Source organism: Harmonia axyridis, chromosome 1 (genome assembly GCF_914767665.1).
Source record: "Harmonia axyridis chromosome 1, icHarAxyr1.1, whole genome shotgun sequence".
Taxonomy (NCBI): domain Eukaryota; kingdom Metazoa; phylum Arthropoda; class Insecta; order Coleoptera; family Coccinellidae; genus Harmonia; species Harmonia axyridis.
This window is the reverse complement of record NC_059501.1, coordinates 86,841,173-86,858,167: the sequence shown is the minus strand read 5'-3', so window position 1 is coordinate 86,858,167 and position 16,995 is coordinate 86,841,173. Positions and strand designations below refer to the sequence as shown.

The window sequence follows — 16,995 nt, the reverse complement described above, 5'->3', positions numbered from 1 at the left end:
GCAATATACCCTACCTTGGGAAAAATTCAACGGTTCATGAGTTATTGTGATTCTCATGAAAAAAATTGTGACGATGAGGATCCACTTTTTTTTTAATATTACCGCAGAAAGAGCTTTTTCCAAAAAATTTTTTTTTCTTTTTCGATTCCGCAAATACGTAGTATTATAAGACTGTTTGCGGTTTGGGTCAAAAATGTACAGGGTGTTTATAAGAGGATCATGAACTTGGACAACTCAAATTCATCAAAACTCAATATTTTCAAATTAGAACCTATATTTTTTTATTATTTCAGTCGATACTACGTCCAAAAATAGTGGGGGTTACTTAAACAAACCTATATCTAAAATGAATACTTTGAGAGTTATCGAGGAAGAACTTTAAATGAGGAAAAACCGCTATTTATAACTGTGTGGAGTAGTCTGCGATTTCCGAAAAACACAGAAAGAAACTAAAATTCGATGTTTTCATAACTAAATTTGATATATCATGATATCGAGAATTGTCATGAATTATTCGTAATTGAAAATTATATTGGTTTTTGGATTTCTCAACAATCTCAACGAAAAATTAATTAAAATTCATGAAATGTAAAATTTAGTTATCCAAATATCGAATTTTAGTTTCTTTCTGTGTTTTCGGAAGTAACAGACAGTTATTAACACAGTTATAAATAGCGGTTTTTCCTCATTTGAAGTTCTTCTCCGATAACTCTTCAAGTATTCATTTTAGGTATAGGGTTTGCTTAAGTAACACCCACTATTTTTGTACGTACATTCGACTGAAATAATAAAATATATAGGTTCTAATTTGAAAATCTTGAGTTTTGATGAATTTGAGTTGTCCAAGTTCATGATCCTCTTTTAAACACCCTGTACATTTTTGGTCCAAGCCGAAAACAGTCTTATAATACTACGTATTTGCGGAATCGAAAGAGGAAAAAAATTTTCACGAAAAAAGCTTTTTCTGCTGAAATATTTGAAAAAATGTGAGTCCTCATCGCCACCTTTTTTTTCATAAGAATCCCAATAACTCATGAACCGTTGAATGTTTACCCAAGGTATGGTATATTGCCGAAATTGCCATCAAAAATCTAATGATGAAATAATATACTGGGTGTGCCATTCGAAATAAGGAAGTAGTAGTCTCTTTCCGGTATAACCGGAAGCTGTAGAGATCTGAAAATATTTTAGGGAGAAAGATCATTGTCTCAAACCCCGACATGCAAATTTACAGCTCAAAATTATTATTAGTTTTCCATAAACGTCTGATAGGCCATCCCGATGAATCACCCTGTATAGGATGGATCGATAGTACCGAAAAATAAATCAAAAATTCTAAAAGAGCACTGATTTGTCGTTAACTATCTATCCATCCTGTAGAAAATAATTAGTTGTCTATATATCAATTTAAATTCTATTTAGTCTTTCTTTAATCGGAAAAATCCGTTCCTAAACATTCAAAAGAATAAATTCAAGAAAATTAAACTTTATGTAAAGATAAATAAAAAAATATTTGATATTGATGGGCGATGTTAGCATGGGTGTGGATTGCAGTCCTGAAAAGCCTCAAAATCGTTTGTGTTGTTTTATTTCTTTGCATGAGCATGTTCTCCATCACCCGATGCATTCACACGATTATTTCCGAATGTTTGAGGTACCAATTACATACTCAAAACGAAACTTTATCAGAGATTTTGAGTATTTAATTGTGTTTTGTTTGATTGTTTTTGCCACGCAGTTGCCGTGATCGGGAGAGAAACAGATCATCACAAACTTTTGTATTTATCCCAAGTACCGATGGTTGGTATACCTCAGGTAAGTCGTCTTGGACCCCAAATCTTCTTCACTCTGTTGCACACCGGATATCCGATAGGCGTTCACCAAAATGAAGAATCGATGTGCGTCTATGCAGCTTCAAAAAATATCAATTAGCCAAAATTATATCAAGTTAAGAGTATAAGTCATTTAAATGAAAATTTTTTCGTGATAAGCATCTTCAGTGAAATGAGACGCTTTTTGCATAATTGTCACTTGTTTGTTTTTTTGATGCTGCATAAAATGCAAAAAATACATTCAGTTTGTTCAATTAGAGTCTCGTTTGGTTGCTGAGTTAACTGTAGAGTTTTGTCGATATTCGAAATGATCGTTTGGCAATGTGATTTTTTTTTAAGATCGTTGTATCACCACCAGAAAAGGTAAGACGACGACGCGTAAGTAAGCAGCAGTAGCTTCTCCAGTAGATTTGAAAGGTTTTCTTAAACGTAGTAGTATATTCATTGCGTTTTTCGTAGAACGTTCACAACTGGTTTTGAACTAGTTCTGAACGGTTTGCGAACTGAATTTATGATTGTTGATTTTGACCATTCGGCAGGGTGATTTTGGTTTCACTAATCGTAAATTTTGATACTATTGAGTAGTAGTAGTGCTTGATATTTTAATTTACAGTTATTTCGATATTCAGAACTGAGACAAATCCAACAATTCAAATATTATAAGAAATATTATAATTAATAATAGATTATAAACATGAAAAACTATTACCACCGACACAAGACGCATTTCACCGGAATAGGACAGGCATACACCGATATAAGACAGGCATACACCGATTTGGACACAAAAATTGTCAATTATCTCCCGACATGGATACTTTTTAATTTTTATAAGGGCATACAAAAATTAAATTTAATTTCGAATAGAACACACAGGCAATATTCTGTTTTGGATGAGCCTCTGTTCTTGATTGTTTATTTGAATTGGACATTCCTTTCTATAATGTAATTAAATGTATTATTATTATGTTCAAATAAATATTATTATTATTATTATTATTAATCGAACTATTCTAAAATTATAAATTGGAATTACGAAAATTCGATCAGTGTCATATCAGGAGAATACAGTAGTGATTCGATGATATTCTATTCAGTTTTCAGGTAGATATTTTTTTCGTGGTTCAAAATTCCCAAAAATTTGACTTTTTTATTATGTGGTATAATAAAGGAGTTTTTTTAGAGCTATAGAACTTTTAATTGCAATAAAACAACGATGGATTATTCGATTGACATGAATTTTATTTATCCGCAAGATAATCTCGTGGCATTACATTTTAAATATGATTTCTGGCATATGACCGCCACGGCTGGCTCGGATATAGTCCAATCTGGACGTTCAATTTTCGATGACTTTTTCCGATATTTGTGGTCGTATATCGGCAATAACAAGGCGAATGTTGTCTTCCAAATGGTAAAGGGTTTGTGGCTTATCCGCATAGACCAATGACTTTACATAGCCCCACAGAAAGCAGTCTAGCGATGGTAAACCACAAGATCTTGGAGGTCCAAAACGTGATATTAGGCGGTCACCAAACGTGTCTTTCAATAAATCGATTGTGGCACGAGCTGTGTGACATGTTGCGCCGTCTTGTTGGAACCACAGCTCCTGTACATCATGGTTGTTCAATTCAGGAATGAAAAAGTTAGTAATCATGGCTCTATACCGATCACCATTGACTGTAACTTTCTGGCCATCATCGTTTTTGAAGAAGTACGGAGCAATGATTCCACCAGCCCATAAAGCGCACCAAACAGTCAGTTTTTCTGGATGTAACAGTGTTTCGACATACACATTCGAGGATTAGTTTCACTCCAAATGCGGCAGTTTTGTTTGTTGATGTAGCCATTCAACCAGAAGTGCGCTTCATCGCTAATGGACGTAGTGCGCGATAAGTATTCCGCACTCTCTCTCTCTTTATTTTCGAAATAAAATTGCACTATTTGCAAGCGTTGTTCAGGCGTGAGTCTATTCATGATGAATTGCCAAACCAAACTTAAAGTTATATACCTCGAAAAATAACACCCGTTATTTCAATGTTTCAGAAGACAACATTCCATTTGCGAGGCAAACTTGAGGATAATTTTTTTTTCGATGTCCTTATTCGTTTCAAGAATCGAGAGACACATTTGGTTTGAATTAGTTCTACTTGAAGATCTATTCCTGTCTCGTTTTTTTCCACATAAGACCACATTGAGTACTTGAAACCAGAATCACCCTGTATAATAATAATAGTAGTTCCGCCCATCCACCATCGAAAACATCCCTCTTAGCTTGCACCACCCAGCACGTAATATACCTCACAAGACAACAAAAACTAATCTCTTCAATTTCTCCAACCTAGGTCAGAGAGAGATCGGCCAGATCGGTGCCAATGGGAAGCCTTCCGAGGACGTCGAAGTCCTCCCTGTCCGCCGGTACGCCCGATTCCCTCTCCGACAACGAGAGCGCCACATTCCGAACCCCCAGGAAGCCTTCCTACAGGTCCACCTTGACTCCTGGAGGGTCCAGGTCCAACTCCAGGCCTGCGTCTAGGGCGGGAAGTAGACCGAGCAGCAAGCCTCCGTCCAGGCACGGTTCTACTCTTTCTTTAGACAGTACAGGTGAGTCATTCGAATCTGAATAGGAAAATTAGGTGGCGTAGGAAAAAAAAGCACCCAGTTGTATTGCAACTTTTTTTCGTTTACCAGTCTCTTGGTGGTAGGTCAGTGTTTGATGAAAATTTGAGAAAGATCCAACAATTGGAAGAAATTTTAAAAAATAATTGCATTGTGCCTTCACAATGTCTTAAGCACTTAGAAACACGCCTGGGCATACTCCTATTGAGGTGTATTGAGGAGAATTTATTCTACAACTGTAGGTGTTCTCAATGATAATTATTTTTATCAGAATTATGCATGCATATGTTATCCACTTTCAACGTTTTTCTTCAGCAGGAATAAAAAAGATGAGGTTATCAGGTTTTGAATGTATTGGTTCCATTCTGAAATCAGTTGTTCTCGATCAATTCTAGTGATCAATAGTTTTTCTTTCGTTTGATTTTCTACACTCGATCGCTATGCAACGCGAAACACGCAATTTGACCCAAGAGGAATGTGCCCAAGTGGTAGTTTTGCGAGAAGAAGGGTGGAATTGCAGAAAGGTTTGGAGTTTCCCATACAAGTGTGTCCAGGATGTTGCAGCGATTCAGGGAGACAGGTATGAATGTCCGAAGACCAGGATAGGGTAGACCACGGGTAACAACTGCCATTTAAGAACGTTACTTGAGAGTTTCTTCGTTGGGACAACGGTTTGCAACCGCTCGCCTCCTTCAAAATCAGCTTGAGCAAACTCATGGGGTGCAAATTAGCACTCAGACAATAAGAAATCGCCTCAGAGAATATGATTTAAGGCCTCGTGTCGCGGCAAGAGGCCCAGCTCTTACCCCAGCCCATCGAAGGGCGCGTTTGGATTTTGCGAGAGAGCATATCCATTGGGAAGAGGCTGATTGGGAAAGAGTTCTATTAACAGATGAGTCTAGATTCTGCCTCTACCATTGTGATCAACGTTCCCTTGCATACAGACGTCCACATGAAAGATATGATCAGTGCAATTTCCTGAATACTACTGGTTTCGGGGGAGGATCGATTATGGTATGGGGTGGAATATCTTTGACTGCTCGCACAAACCTAGTGGTCGTTGATAATGGAGCTATGAATGCTGATAGGTATATAAGGAACATTCTTGAAGAGCATGTAGTGCCATTTGCCCCATACATTGGTGAAAATTTCATTTTTATGGACGATAATGCCAGACCCCATCGTGCGCGCATCGTTCAGGAGTACCTTGAAGAGGTTGAAGTCTCTCGAATGGAATGGCCAGCAAGAAGTCCAGATCTCAATCCGATTGAGCAGGTTTGGGACAACCTCAATAGAAGGCTGAGAAGTTCAGAAAATCATCCAGCTACTCTTAATGACTTAGGAATCCAACTCAGAGGAATCTGGGAAGGATTAGATCAGAACATTTTAAGATCACCCATTTTGAGTATGAACCGTCGTTGCCGAGCTGTAATTAACGCAAGGGGTGGAAATACCAAGTATTAAATCACTTATCATCATTCCAGTATTTTGAAAATTGTTTATTTCTCTTCTTTCACATAAGATTCGGTGAAATCCTGAATTTTTCTTCCATTTAATGTGTCTTGTTTCGTTCAAAACCTTCCCGAGAGAACATAATAATTGAGATTTTCAGAATGTGCGTTAATTTTTTTGCGCAGTGTACTTACACGAAACTACAATCTTAGAATCTTCAATTCATCTCTGAAACCGCTTCTTATACCAATTGGGTGTTTCAGACGATGGAACCCCTTCCAGAATTCCAAGGAGGACACCTATAAGCGGAAGGACGGTTACCACGCCATCTTCAACCCTGAGGAGGAACATCAACGGGACGACTTCCGGTTCAAGAACTCCCAGTGGCTTAGTATCTCCGGCAAGCCCAGTGACAAAGTGAGTATAATCGAAGTTTAGCCCGAAACCAGGAGCATCTTGGCACAGAATTTCGTCCTAATTTCTTCGTTTTCGTTTCTAACCAAACGCGAATAAAGAAATAGGTTGAAAGTTCTAAGAGAAGACTTAACGCTTTAACAGCTTGAATTAACCATCTATCTCAAAATAAGACACTAATTAATTATAATGTTATTATAACCTTCGATAGGTCGGGAATACCAAGGGCATCGAGTATACCAATGTTAACAGCTATAACGCCAATATCAAGGTAAAAAAAAAATTAGGAATTTCGGGTGCACAATTTGAAACGTTGTTCAGACGCTTTGGGTCAATATGTTTGCAATGTGGGACATTTAGAGGTTATAGGCTTTTAGTTAGGCGGTAAACAGTCACGCTGATCGAAAATATTGGGACTACTTTTTTCGAAGATACGCAAGATTTGTTCATTCATTTATTTGGTTGGTATCAAGATTATGAAGATGCTTGAAAGATCTAGAACTAAGGATGGAGCTCTCGAGAATAAAGCAAAACGCCATTGTTTACTTCAGGATGATCAGGGTAAAAGAGACCTAGTGAAGGTCACAAACTCTATATTTCACCATGAAATTTGAGTCTACAATTTCATGATATATGTCAGTTATTTGAAGTTACAATTCATTAAATAAGTAATATAATGAAACAAAACCCCCTCCAACCTTTCAAATAGATGGACAGATCGTTTATGTTTTCGAAAAAATAGTCTCGATACTTTAACTCCAGTTTAGTATAAGTAGTTCTCTCTCTCCGATGATTTGTCTAAACTTTTATCACCTCTGTTCTATTTTCGAGTATTAAATTTCCACTTTTTCCCTTTTTATTAAAGCAAATCTCGTATACCTGTATATCGAGGAAATGGTGACACAGATCCTGACTCACCTTCTACTTCAGATTCGTGTTCAGTGTCTTTCTCTTCTGGGTAATAATGAGTGTTTTGTTGCATGCTGTTTTGTACCGTCGATTTCTTTCACTTGGTGCAGTTTTGGTTTCTGTTAAATACTTTGTTATTTTTTCGTTGGGTGTATTTTCGTTTCTTTCTTTTTCACTATTTTTCGTTTTTTTTTGGAATTTGTGCTTCAAAGAGGTGTTTCAATGACGATACCAAATATTTAAATATAACTATTTGTTCAGTTGATTTTGTTGCATTCGTTTTATTTAACCAAAAGGTGTCATTATTGAAATACCTCCGATGAATTAGTTTGGGGTTTAATTTTCACTTTTTTCTGCTTTTGTTTCTGTCAAGTTTTGTAAAGTTCTATTTGACTAACAGCACTTTCTTATTTACTAACCAGAACAAAATCTTCGGCGAGTAAATCTAGTAAATCGAAAATTCCTGTTGCTGACAGGTAATTGAAACCTTTGTGGGAACTAGAGGCATGGTTTGAGGCATGAAAATTTTTTGTAGGCATGATTTGTATTTTGTTGTTTTGTATACTCATTTTCAGAAGCTGTTTGTTCTTGTTGTTCATGCAATATTTCGAGTTCATTGTTGAATTACTATGTTTAATATATTGGGTGTTCAAATAGAGAACCTCTGTTTTTCAATTTTTTCAGAAAGTTTATTAGATAATCTTTGTAATTCAGTAGTCACGGATTCGAAGCAACATGTAAAGAACGTTGGTTTTCTATAAAAACACCATATATTTTTTGTCTTTTTACCTACTTATCATTTATTCAGCAAATACGATGTCGAATGCTTCTCATATATTTAAATTCCATTTCAACTAGATTTGAAAAAGTTTATAGTTATAGTACTTCATTATTTGTGTAAATATTTGTTTATTTCCAATTCATTTTATTCGATTTTCATTCGACTTCGTCCAAATTGTGTTTTTATGTTTTTACTCGAGGAATGTCGATGTGTAGAGCTGTTTGGCTGAATTAATTCGTAATCCAACTAACTTGGCATGTCTGTATTTTAACCAGGAGTGCTAGCAAGACCAGACCTGTGACAGTGGGTATTGCACCCAGCCTGAGGACTTCAGCTAGGTAATAAAATAACACTAAATATCCACCTGGTATACTACAAGGCACTGGAGGAAATGACAATATTTATTTGATACTAAAAGGTGTTCCAATAAGAAACTTCATTTTGAAATACAAAACATATCCTTTTCATGAAATTTTCAATGACCAATTCGCACATTTGCGGCTGTAATATGTAATTATGTAAAGATTGCAACAAACCTGGTAGCTAAAGGGTGTTTTTTTCGAGCTATAGGACTTTAAATTGCAATAAAACAACGAGGGATTATTCGATTCACATGAATTTTATTTATCTGCAAGATAATATTATGGCATTACATATTAAATATGATTTCTGGCATATGACCGCCACGGCTGGCTCGGATGTAGTCCAATCTGGACGTCCAATTTTCGATGACTTTTTCCAACATTTGTGGCCGTATATCGGCAATAACACGGCGAATTTTGTCTTCCAAATGGTCAAGGGTTTGTGGCTTATCCGCATAGACCAATGACTTTACATAGCCCCACAGAAAGTAATCTAGCGGTGTTGAATCACAAGATCTTGGAGGCCAATTCACAGGTCCAAAACGTGAAATTAGGCGGTCACCAAACGTGTCTTTCAATAAATCGACTGTGGCACGAGCTGTGTGACATGTTGCGCCGTCTTGTTGAAACCACAACTCCTGGACATCATAGTTGTTCAATTCAGGAATGAAAAAGATAGTAATCATGGCTCTATACCGATCACCATTGACTGTAACGTTCTTGCCATTTTTGTATAGAATTTAAATAATTTCAATGGGTATCTTTCCAATTTTAGTAAGGGTGTAGTTTTACTTGTCAAATGTCAAGAGATGTGACAGCTGCCCAGATAGCGGGCCATTCAAAATGAAATCTTTTATTGGAATTTTTTTCATAATGATATAAGTAACATGGTAATGAGATAGTGTATCTTGAATATCACCACCTTCCAGGATGACGAAAAAAACAAAGTACACTTTGAACTTAGTTCATAAATCACGAATAAAACTAAATAAGAAACACAACATAAAAAAAATAATCCTTAAAATGTACAAAAAAGGAATTCAAGAACTCAAACATTCTAGTTTCATTTTCTCCAGTGTATCACTCCAATTGTGACTCTGTATATTTTACTTTTTAATGGCTACGAATGACTTAAACTAAGCATGACTAAAATGTACCAAAGCGTTGCTGCTTTGCTCACCTTTCCTCAAAACTTCTATCTCCATGTCTAACTCTTCTTATATGTGCAGGACAAGAACACCATCGGGTTCTAACACACCAGTACCACCAGGTACCAACACAGCGGTATCCAGGTTGCTTAGGAAACCCTCAGGAGCTTCGGATACCCCCACCGGTCAAAGCAAGAAGACAACGGCTAACAGAGAACCCTTCAGATTGTAAACGTAATTTTCAATTCCAAAATTCACCTTTTGACTGACTTACGATATAGCCCTGTTTTCGATAAAATTGTTCATATTTTTGTACAAAATATAATTTTAATATCTCGAAGCCCGAGAAGATCGGATCGCCAGCTGGTCTTCTGGGGAAATCGGGAAGTTTGAAGATACTATGTAGTTAGTCTATTGCAATTTTTTGATATTTACTACATTAGGTGTGAAAATGCTAAGAGAAATTATTTTACGTTATTAAGTTGCCATATTGAAGTAATTTTCATTTGTGATCGACCGTTTTGTTTTTTTTTTTGTTTTTTGAATCGAATGTATAGTTTTCAATTCTCTTAATTTGGCTTACAGAGGGACCATTTATTAGTAATTTACTAATTTTTCCTAACATAGCTTGTAAATTTGATTGAATAATCTTTATTTCTATATTTGCTAGTTTTTTGGCAGAATCGTGTGATTACCAAGTTGTGAACAAACCTTTACTTTTTGTATTCGCCAGTATGAAAGGTTGGTGGAGTCAATTTATTATTTATATTGTGTAATGCTTTTGTATTATTATTTAACTATTGAAAGTTGTTATTTAATAAACTAAATTTTATTAATTGGTATTTTATTTCATGTGCATCCTGCTTCTATACGTCTCAATTACCATAAGTGCTCTCCTGCATCACGTGAGTGACACTTATGGATGGTATATTCAGATAGTCCAGTGGTCATACATTACTCCAGAATTTCGAGATTTTTGTGTTAGTTAAGATGTTTTGAATTAGTAGATTCAGAAATATGTACCTACTGAGAATTTTTCTACCGATCTTAAACCAAATTTGTTCGAAATAACTTAGTTTTGGGATGTTATGGAAAGAACTGATCGAAGATTAGTATTCAGCATGGCAAATACTTCAGGATATCAAATTATGAACATGTAGAAAAAATTTTTGATCCATAATCACACAAAATTTATTTTTGCGAAAAAATATTCGAAAAATTGGCTGGAAGACTGCGGTCGATAGCCATTTGATTAACATGATCAATAAATTTAGTTTCTCTCTCTCGCTATTCGAAACATTTTCCTATTCAATTCAAACATTTCATTATAGTTCCAGAGAGATCTCCTCTTTATATTAAATTTTTAAGCAGATCCGGTCATAAACTCTCTTGGTGGAATTTTTCAAATTGCATTTTCTTCTAGAACTCACTGATGTCATCTAGGAAGAGTAGCTCTAACCCGTTATTGGTAGGGGGAAAGTATCACAGGAATCTATACGTATTTGGCCGCGGGAAAAATTAGTTCAGTAAAATGGGGGTAGATGGCATAGGTATAGCCAAATTGCTCACTGATTCAAATTTTTGATTATTTTAGGAAAAACTGACATAATTCGATTGTTACTAGTTCTGAATTAGGCCAGAAACATGTTATCCGCGTTATTTGAGGTGTTTTCAGATCGTAGATGCCGAAGTAGGTATCGATTCTTAGCAGAGAATTGTTTCTACCTAATTAAATCATAATTTTCTTGTGAAATCGGGAATATTTCAGTTTTGAACTATGTTGAAAAAACTGATTGCGGGTTAGTGTTCAGCATGGAAAATTCTTCAAGATCTCAAATTTTGAAGATGATCCGACAACATTTATGAACCATAATTCATCCAAAAAAATTTTGTTGAATTCATTCAACATTTCTCTATGGAGAACATTCTTTTTAAGAAAATTTAGTTAGACAACTTTTTCCATGAAAAAAGTTCATATACATAAACATTTATCCTAACAAGCTTAGTTTTCGGAATACAAGGTGTTAAAGTTTGAAAAAAGTCAGTTATTTACTTATAACTCTAGTATTATTACACTCATTGTTTTGATTTTTAGGTATTGAAGCCTTGATAATGTAATGCTTCGAATTAGGTAAAGTGTCTCCTGTCATCCAGTGGCGTAGTAATAGGAGTGCGACGATCCTTCTCCTATTGTAAATCTACACCACTCTCTTTTTTCCGTCATTTAGAATCATTCATTGAGGAGAAAGTTAGTTTTATTGCTGTAAGTTTTCACAATGAGAAAATTCAATTCAATCTCCAAGTTAGGTACTTTCGAAAGAGGATATCAAAAAATAGAGTGGAACCTACTCAAAACCTCTTCATTACATCATTTTTCATTTAAAAAAGTGTTCCACTATTGACGTTACGCTCTTTTACGATTAAGCGCTGAAATTTTCTATGATACAGTGTCGAAAAAAATCGAAAACTTCTGAGTTCAACTGCAGTACAGCGTGGAACTCCCTTTATACCAGAAGCCTTGTTAAAAACCTTCGTTGCAAAAAATTAATTAACATATAAATAAGATGATACACTTACTCTGATGAGTGGCTACAAAGGAACGCAAACAATTATTTGGAATTTTTAACCAACCAGCCGCCATTTTATTAGTACCCGCTTCTTTCGTCCAGAATTTTTTTTGGTGGACCACTGGTTGTTTGGAAAATGTAAAAAGAAACTTAGGTCCAGTACTATGATTTTTGGTTTTTTGTAGTTAGCCAAATTAGAGTTGAATATCTTGTGAAGGGAAAAACTTGAAAAAAATATCAAACTTTAACATCCTGTATCTAGAAAATAAAGCGTTTGCGGGCCCATGTTTACACGACTTTTTTTTAAATTACCCAAGAAATCTCATTTTTCTTTGTACCTCGAATCTAGGAACAGCCTGTATTTCCTATAATTAACTTTTATCATGAATGGTTTATTCGATATTCATAAGTCCAATATATTTCTTTCAAACGAATATGATTATATTTTGTCAATAATAACGACCCAAAATAATGGAACTAACTTCTGTAATTTCTCCTTCCTTCAATGAAAAAAAAAATTTACCCCTCTTTTTTTTTAGTTCTGAATTTATATTGAGTTCCATCTAAATCAGATGAATATTCACGTAGCCTAAAAAAATTGGATATTTCCAGTATTCGATAGAAGTTTGAGATTACTTCAATAATCCCTCGAGCTGATTCACTCCAAGTTATGCAGAAAAGAAAAAAATTTGCACGGAAAAGAAAGATTCCAATTAAAAGATTCATCTGCGAAGGTATGCTTCTGATGGCTACATCCATTAACTTTTTCCTGGGTAAAAGTTCTGAAGTTTATCACGTACCTGATGCTAATTCCCTGGAAATATCCTGTAGGAATTTCATGTAACTACGTTCGAAATACGTATATATGTATTCTGTAGGATTAAACAACGAAATGAGGTTCTCAGCGAGTCTGATCCTCTTATTATGTGTTTTTCTTTCAGGAGATGTTATAGTCTCATCTCCAATTGGACCTTGATGAAGTTTCAGGTAGAATTGGAAGTCGACATTTTTGTTGAAATTAAGTTGTACGAAACATTTAAGAAGAGCATTGTTCCTTTGGCATTTCACTAAGTTAGATTTGTCTCTAGAATAAAAACTATCAAAATAAAGGGTGTTCTTTTAAGAGCTATAGAACTTTAAATTGCAATAAAACAACGATGGATTATTCGATTGACAAATTTTATTTATCCGCAAGATAATCTTGTGGCATTACATTTTAAATATGATTTCTGGCATATGACCGCCACGGCTGGCTCGGATGTAGTCCAATCTGGACGTCCAATTTTCGATGACTTTTTCCAACATTTGTGGCCGTATATCGGCAATAACACGGAGAATGTTGTCTTCCAAATGGTCAAGGGTTTGTGGCTTATCCGCATAGACCAATGACTTTACATAGCCCCACAGAAAGTAGTCTAGCGGTGTTGAATCACAAGATCTTGGAGGCCAATTCACAGGTACAAAACGTGAAATTAGGCGGTCACCAAACGTGTCTTTCAATAAATCGATTGTGGCACGAGCTGTCTGACATGTTGCGCCGTCTTGTTGGAACCACAGCTCCTGGACATCATGGTTGTTCAATTCAGGAATGAAAAAGTTAGTAATCATGGCTCTATACCAATCACTATTGACTGTAACGTTCTGGCCATCATCGTTTTTGAAGAAGTACGGACCAATGATTCCACCAGCCCATAAAGCGCACCAAACAGTCAGTTTTTCTGGATGTAACGGTGTTTCGACATACACTTAAGGATTAGCTTCTTTCCAAATGCGGCAGTTTTGTTTGTTGACGTAGCCATTCAACCAGAAGTGCACTTCATCGCTGGACAAAATAAAATGGACGTAGTGTGCGATACGTATTCCGCACAGAACCATTATTTTCGAAATAAAATTGCGGTATTTGCAAGCGTTGTTCAGGCGTGAGTCTATTCATGATGAATTGCCAAACCAAACTGAGAATAAATCACTTGACAGCTGTTAAATCGGTCGCCATCTTGAACAGTAATGCCAACTTAAAATTATATACCTCGAACAAAAACACCCGTTATATATATCCTTCGCGTGATCTCTTACAGGACTCAATGATTGTGAGATAAATTTCGATTACTCGCTGGCACATTTCGAGCAATATCTCATCATTAACATAACACATGTTAGCTTTCTGATCGTCAGTATAGTCACGATCCTTCGAATAACCCCACAAAAAAAAAAACAAAGGCAATAAATCACAAGACTATAGTGGCCAATTCACATCGCCGAAACGAGAAATTATGCGTCTGGGAATTTTTCTTGCAAACCTAAAGACCAAACGGACTATGTTGTAGGCTTTGCTGGAACCAAATCGCTTCCAATTCCATGACATCAATTTCAGGCAACAAAAATCGGTAATCATTTGGCTATAACGATGAGAATTGATGATTTGAGTGACAGAGTACAGACCAATCACTCCATCGGATCTAATTGCACACCATACAATGCCTTTGGCTGGCCTTAGTTCTTTTGCTAACTGAAACTTATAAGGGTGGATATACAAATCCAGATGCAAACTACGGCATAGCGTGACGTAAGTGAGGCCTAAATGATGTGCGCGACGAGGAATAGATGAATTTGGAGCTTCTTAAATACTCACAGCAGCGATATTTTCCATCGAGCATGTATTAGGATGATGTATGGGCCTTAAGAGGGGTTTATACCACATGGCATTCTTGTGATCTGCCAAACTACTCCTCTCTCCTCGATTTTGAGATCTTACCACTGTTCAGGATCAGTGAAACAATCTCATACATACCTATATTTATTCTATAATAAAAAATTCATCTAATTCTTTTTTTCGAATCCAAAGAAATTAGCAAATAAGGACTTTCCGCGATGACGAACTCTTTGAAATGAATAATAGTGAATGCCTCATATAAATCGATGGCTTAAGCGTAAAATAAAGTGTACCTACTAATTTTTTGACTGATAGCTGAAAAGGTATAAACCCCTCTAGATTTAAACATTGATTATCTACTTTCTGATTTCTCTAAAGATATCAGAAAGTAAACAATGTTTAGAATTAATGTTTGATCAATGTTTAGGCAAATGGTGCAACTGGCCATTAGTCTCTTATGGTGGATTTATGCACCAGTCCTAAGAACTAAGACTAAACTTAAGAACTATGAATTGAACGCTAACAAATCAATGAGGGCGTTTATGCACGTTTCCTAAAAACTAAGAACTAACACTAGCAGACCAACTGTTAACTAAGAACTAAGGGCTCAGGTAAAATATAGAAGTGCACGTGCGCCGCATAGAATTTCAATATTAACGAGTACCAGTTTCTATCATTTTATGTTCTTTATTCGTGTTTATCGATGAAAAGTATTAGGTGTATTTGAAAAAATTTAATTTGATTCTTTCACAATAAATATCAATGTCAAACATCAAAGTATAGAACAAATAGAAAGTAGTTCGAGCACGTGGGCATGCCTTAACTAAGAACTAACAAGAGAGTGCATAAACGCAACTGAATTCTTAGGTTTAGTTCTTAGTTCATAGTTCTTAGTCCTTAGTTCTTAGGTACGGTGCATAAATCCACCATTAGTCAACAGTTGGCCTGCTAGTGTTAGTTCTTAGTTCTTAGGAAACGTGCATAAACGCCCTCATTGATTTGTTAGCGTTCAATTCTTAGTTCTAAGTTCTTAGGTTTAGTCTTAGTTCTTAGGACTGGTGCATAAATCCACCATTAGTTCATAGTTCTTAGTCCTTAGTTCTTAGGTACGGTGCATAAATCCACCATTAGTCAACAGTTGGCCTGCTAGTGTTAGTTCTTAGTTCTTAGGAAACGTGCATAAACGCCCTCATTGATTTGTTAGCGTTCAATTCTTAGTTCTAAGTTCTTAGGTTTAGTCTTAGTTCTTAGGACTGGTGCATAAATCCACCATTAGAATTTTTCCACTAATGACCATAATTTGCTAATTTTCTATGATTCTGAACATGTAATCAGCTTCAAATTTTGCATGGAGCTTGAAATTGTTATTTCATGTCATTCTTAATTTACAATATCAATTCCGTCTGTTTTGTGCTCATGAAAATATCGGGCTAGTCGAACCTTTTCGTTTGAAGCCAATCTCAACCCAAAATTCGAAAAATACAAACATTTAAATGAAATGTTAGAACACTCAAAAATGATAATGAAACTAATTTGGATCAGGCAAATAAACATTCGAATCTTATCAACTTTGAGAATTTATCGAAGGGCTTGGTTCCCTTGGGAACACTTCTTAAAAGGGAAATTAGGAAAAAGAGGTAGGTAATTATTGCAAATTTACAATCCCTTCAGTTGAATTCACGGTATATCGCGGAAAAAATGATAACGAACTCCATCCGAATTTCTGTTAAATGATTCGAGTAGCTTCCGACTCGGTCGGTCCTTTGTACTCGATTACGTTCTCGGACGAAAATAATAAGGGCATTGCCTTCGCTTCTCGTCATTTTATAATGAGAGGCTCATTTAAGACGAAAGGGCCATTAAAGGATTAAAGAAATTATCGAGGCCGAAAAATTTGACAAGTATACTTTCTGGAATTCGAACCCTTTCAGTTTATTATTTCAGCAATAAACCTAAGGGTATTCCAGGGAATCAAATTTCAGCGCTCGATAGTAGTGTTCCACTTAATTTCTTCGTGAAAATTATTAAAAAATATCTTCTCCCTAAAATATTTTTGACCCTTACAACTTCCGGTTATGCCTGAAACAGACTAAGTCTTTCTTATTTCAAATTGCACACCCAGTATATTGTTGGATCATTAGATAGCTTATTTGATGATGATTTCAGCAACATGACATAACTTGGGTATCAATAAAGGGTGTTTTTTTTAGAGCTATAGAACGTTAAATTGCAATAAAACAACGATGGATTATTCGATTGAC

General features: G+C 35.7%; 1 protein-coding gene across 40 annotated transcripts in view; it reads left to right on the top strand.

Moving 5' to 3' along the window:
- LOC123678678 (dystonin) overlaps positions 1-10,353 on the top strand; it is a 257,561-nt gene extending 247,208 nt beyond the window's left edge. For 22 of the 40 annotated variants that reach the window (XM_045615892.1, XM_045615854.1, XM_045615871.1 and 19 more), the window contains 7 exons: positions 4,178-4,436; positions 6,167-6,320; positions 6,529-6,588; positions 7,183-7,275; positions 7,649-7,702; positions 8,283-8,345; positions 9,599-10,353. In XM_045615892.1, coding sequence (XP_045471848.1) covers positions 4,178-4,436; positions 6,167-6,320; positions 6,529-6,588; positions 7,183-7,275; positions 7,649-7,702; positions 8,283-8,345; positions 9,599-9,749 — 834 coding nt within the window. In that variant the 3' untranslated portion in view covers positions 9,750-10,353. Of the gene's footprint in view, positions 1-4,177; positions 4,437-6,166; positions 6,321-6,528; positions 6,589-7,182; positions 7,276-7,648; positions 7,703-8,282; positions 8,346-9,598 lie in introns of those variants that run through there. The other 18 variants (XM_045616035.1, XM_045616011.1, XM_045616019.1 and 15 more) reach the window with 8 other exon arrangements.
- The last annotated feature ends 6,642 nt before the right edge of the window (positions 10,354-16,995 follow it).